General features: G+C 53.4%; 1 protein-coding gene across 2 annotated transcripts in view; it reads left to right on the forward strand.

Annotated features, from left to right (window-relative positions):
- Positions 1–3512, forward strand: part of IRX4 (iroquois homeobox 4) — an 11661-nt gene extending 8149 nt beyond the window's left edge. Inside the window, exons 5-6 of one of the 2 annotated variants that reach the window (XM_014520673.2) lie at positions 1165–1478; positions 1921–3511. In XM_014520673.2, coding sequence (XP_014376159.1) covers positions 1165–1478; positions 1921–2663 — 1057 coding nt within the window. In that variant the 3' untranslated portion in view covers positions 2664–3511. Of the gene's footprint in view, positions 1–1164; positions 1479–1920 lie in introns of both variants that reach the window. The other variant, XM_025205406.1, reaches the window with a different exon arrangement.
- Positions 3513–4309: the final 797 nt, after the last annotated feature.

The raw sequence follows: 4309 nt of genomic DNA on the forward strand, positions 1-4309 counted from the left end.
AGGGTGCTAGGGGCGGGGGTTGGGTCACTCCCTTGCCCCCTGTCCCCGGGGCGTGGGTGTGCCCTGCACCCGGCGTCTGACCTGATATGACTCCGCCCTTCAGCAACCCTGGATCAAGTTCAGGAGTCCCCCCAGCTCTGCCGGGCCATTTGGAGCCTTTGAATTATCCCTCCTTCCATGCAGCCTCGGCCTGGGGCTGCAAACTCCCTGCTTGCTCCTGGACGGATCAGACAGGCAGCTTCCACGTGGTCTGTTCCGCAACGTTCTATTCTCTTCTTCAACGTTCTGTTCCTTCTTTCCTTCCTTGCTTCCCATAACCGTGCTTGTCTGTCCATACAACCCACTGTCCCCGACCTTTCTTTCAAAGAGGTGGCTTCCCACTCGCTAGAGCTTGCATCCATTCGCCTCCCCTGCCTGGCGTTAAACCGAAAGGCCCCTTTATCTTTGGCGTGTTTATTAGGTTTAAAACAGAATCAAACCACTTAAACCATCGCAACCTTTCAAGCCCACTGGGCTCCGCTGACCTTTCCCAGATGATGCGCATTAAATATTCAGGTGCAGGCCGGTGTCATCTGCGTGGCGTTTTTACAATTTCAGGAACAAAAGGGTAGGGAGAGATTACTAATAAAAGCAGTAAGTGGAAATATATATTTCTATTAACAGCTACCCCCTGAGGTCACCTGAACGTGTTGTACCCGGGAAAGCGTGATCAAAGCGCTCAGGACCAGAACTTGAGTGGGCGCCTGTGTGGGTGCGGGGTGCCTAAAGCGGCTGAGGTTTTCTCCCACCCAGGATCTGAAGGGAGACTTTACAAACATTTTTCTTTCCCATTTATGCCACCAAAAGGTTATTGCTCAATTGAATGCAAGCGCATTTTTTTTCCTTTTAACACGCGGGCGTGTGCGTTCATGCCTTCTTTCTCTGAACCGGGTTTCCAGGCTGAATCATTGCTCAAGGCTGTGCTATCCGTTGCCATCTCTTAGTCCTTATCCCCCAAATCCTGCTCCCCGCCCTTTGCACATTGCTAGAAAAAATAAAGTGCAGCTCATGTGCCCCCAGCACGCCGGGGTCTTCTTCCCCGTGGGCGCCCAAGGGATCAAGCTCACCCCGCTGCAGCTCTGTCCCGGCCTACCCGTGATATCCTTTGTGTCTCGCGAACTGCAGGTACGGCACGATGGACGGGGGCACACGCAGGAAGAACGCCACGCGGGAGACCACCAGCACGCTCAAGGCCTGGCTGCAGGAGCACCGCAAGAACCCCTACCCCACCAAGGGCGAGAAGATCATGCTGGCCATCATCACCAAGATGACCCTCACGCAGGTCTCCACCTGGTTCGCCAACGCCCGGCGCCGGCTCAAGAAGGAGAACAAGATGACCTGGCCTCCCAGGAATAAATGCTCGGAGGAGAAGAGACCCTACGAGGAAGAGGAGGAGGAAGAGTCGCAGGAAGACAATATGAAGAGCGAGAAAAACGAGGGTACCTTATTAGCCATGTACCTTAACCATCAATGCTAGGGTAGCTAGAGTGGCTCCTGTTAAGCCCTGACTTTCAGAGTTGTTAGGGGCTGGAAGGGACCTTACAGATCATCGGGTCCAGCCCCCGCTGCACTTGGGCAGGAAGGACCGCTGGGATCAGATGACCCCAGCAAGATGGGCACATTATCCCTAGTGTTTCTGGGTCGCATGATTGATTAGGACGTACTGGGAATAGCAGGCTGCTGTTGGTACAGGGCTTCCCCCCCCCCCCCCCGCCGCCCAGCCTGTTGGCACAGAGGTTGGTGCAGGCTACCAGGCTGTAGTTCTGCGGGTGTAGCTCTCCGGGTCTCCCAGGTTGGGGTCCCTATGGGCAAGCAGCGTGTGGCCATTTATTGTCTGTCCTGCTGTCTCCACTCCCCCCCTCCCCCCACCCCTCCCCGCAGAGCCCGCGAGCAAAGAGGACAAGGAGCTGGAGCTGAGCGATTTGGACGACTTCGACCCCATGGAGTCGGAGAGCTCGGAGTGCGAGATGAAGCCGCCCTTCCCAGCCCTGGAGGGCAGCCAGATGCGGGCCGCCGACACGTGTGCCGGCGACCACTGCAAGGAGCCTGCCCTCAAGATGCCCATCCCGGCCGGCGCCATGGAGGAAGACCTGGAGCGAGCTAAAAACTGTCTCAAGAGCGTGGTGGACGAGTGCGAGCAAGACCTGATCCACGCCAGGCAGAGGAGCTGCGAGTCCAAAATGTGCTTCCAGCAGGGGCAGCAGATCCTGGAGACCAAGCCCAGGATCTGGTCCCTGGCTCACACCGCCACTTCCCTGAACCAAACTGAGTACCCTTCCTGCATGCTGAAGCGCCAGGCCGTGCCCTCCTCCGCCGCGGTGTCTGCCCCTGTGGGGGTCATTGACAGGCACCAGGATTCCCCAGTCACCAACCTCAGGAACTGGGTGGACGGGGTGTTTCACGACCCCATATTCAGACACAGTACTTTGAACCAAGCCCTGAGCAACACCACAGTTTCCTGGGCCACCACCAAAGGGGCCATTCTGGAAACGGGGTCCCTGGGACGCTCAGTCGGGAACAGTGCCAGCGTGCTCAAAGGGCAGCTGGCAACCTTGTCTCACCAGGACTCCAGCAAGGACTTCCTTGCCTTTCCCAAATCAGGAAGCAAAATGTTTTGTTCCTAACAGCCCACCACGTGGCAAAGGACTGTCTAGCTACGTGAAGAGTCGGACACACCGAGAAAGAGACTTGGAAGAGTTTAAATTTAAAATCTAAAACTTTTGTAAAATAGCAGAGCAACAACGACAATAACAAGGATTTAATGTTCAGTTTGCTTAGTTAAACGGACAGACTTTCTCCATTCCTGGTTTGAAGAATTTCTCTTGGCTGCGACTGGAAGGGATCAGTGTCGTGAAAATGATTTAACTCCATGACTAAACAGCACGTACCCTAGTGTAGACCTACTTAAAAGTTTACATCCAAAAGTTTACAAACGAGAAATTTTAATTCAGAGATTTAATTTAAGGCATGCCAATATTAGTTATGAAGACTTCTCAGACTTTTTTTCCTTCTGATTTCATCTTTAGCATCTAATTCACAAACAAGCACTTCTACCGAGTTTACACTATTGCACACAACTTAACTTGACAAATGAGATATGTTAACAGGTATGTTCACTCCAATAAATTGTCTGTTTCAGAGGTTAAATAAACGAGTGGTGGCGTGTTGCATTACAAAATGGACATTTTCCAGCCTTAGCATTCGCTTTCCAGCAATTGAAAGGAATGCCAGGATGCTGCATTAACGGTACAAGAAAGCTGTAGAAAGTCCCGATAAATCAGTAGCAGCACTGCAAGCAACTATCTTGAAATCAGAGACCGGTGCTTCTTCATTGGGCCTTTTGGTTCTTTCTTGTGTTAAAGGAACCAAAACACCCAGACATCTGAGATCCGGAGGTAAATGGTGTTTCAGGAATCAAGCATCCAGATCTCTGAGATCCGGAGTGAAATGGTGTTCAAGGAATCAAGCATCCAGATCTCTGAGACCCGGAGGTAAATGGTGTTTCAGGAATCAAGCATCCAGATCTCTGAGATCCGGAGTGAAATGGTGTTCAAGGAATCAAGCATCCAGATCTCTGAGACCCGGAGGTAAATGGTGTTTCAGGAATCAAGCATCCAGATCTCTGAGATCCGGAGTGAAATGGTGTTCAAGGAATCAAGCATCCAGATCTCTGAGACCCGGAGGTAAATGGTGTTTCAGGAATCAAGCATCCAGCTCTCTGAGATCCGGAGTGAAATCGTGCTCTGTCCCACACCTGCCCCCCGCGCAGATAGCTACTGTTTTGTTCTGAAGTCAACCCCTGCATGTACCGGGCGCTGCTCCGTTGAAGAGAGCCGTGTGTTGCACTGAAATATGGATGTCCAGTCTCAAGAGCCCTCTCCTGCTGGAGGAGCGCGAGGCAATCTATCATGACACCGGCTGAGTTTAACACTTGTCACCCCCAAAGCGGGAAGAGGGGGGGAAATGCTCCTCCTTTACAAGAGCCCCAGCGCGGTGCGGGGCAGAGGGCAGACAAGGCCGGGGAGCGGGTGTCCGGGCAGGGGAGCAGCCGGGCCCGGCCCGCGGCGCCGCCGGGGGACTCTCCTCTGCTGCGCGCGGAGCAATTGATTCACACGGAAAAATTGATATTTTAAACACCCGCTTTAGCTCCTGCGCGAGGATGGAGCAGCGCTGCTCCTGCATGAATATTTCAGCACGTCAGGACGGATGCGTTTCTGTTCTGACATGAAGCAGAGTGGGGGCGGGAGAGTGGGGCGGGGGGGAGGGATGC

This window comes from Alligator sinensis, unplaced genomic scaffold, assembly GCF_000455745.1.
Source record: "Alligator sinensis unplaced genomic scaffold, ASM45574v1 scaffold126_1, whole genome shotgun sequence".
NCBI classification, from domain to species: domain Eukaryota; kingdom Metazoa; phylum Chordata; order Crocodylia; family Alligatoridae; genus Alligator; species Alligator sinensis.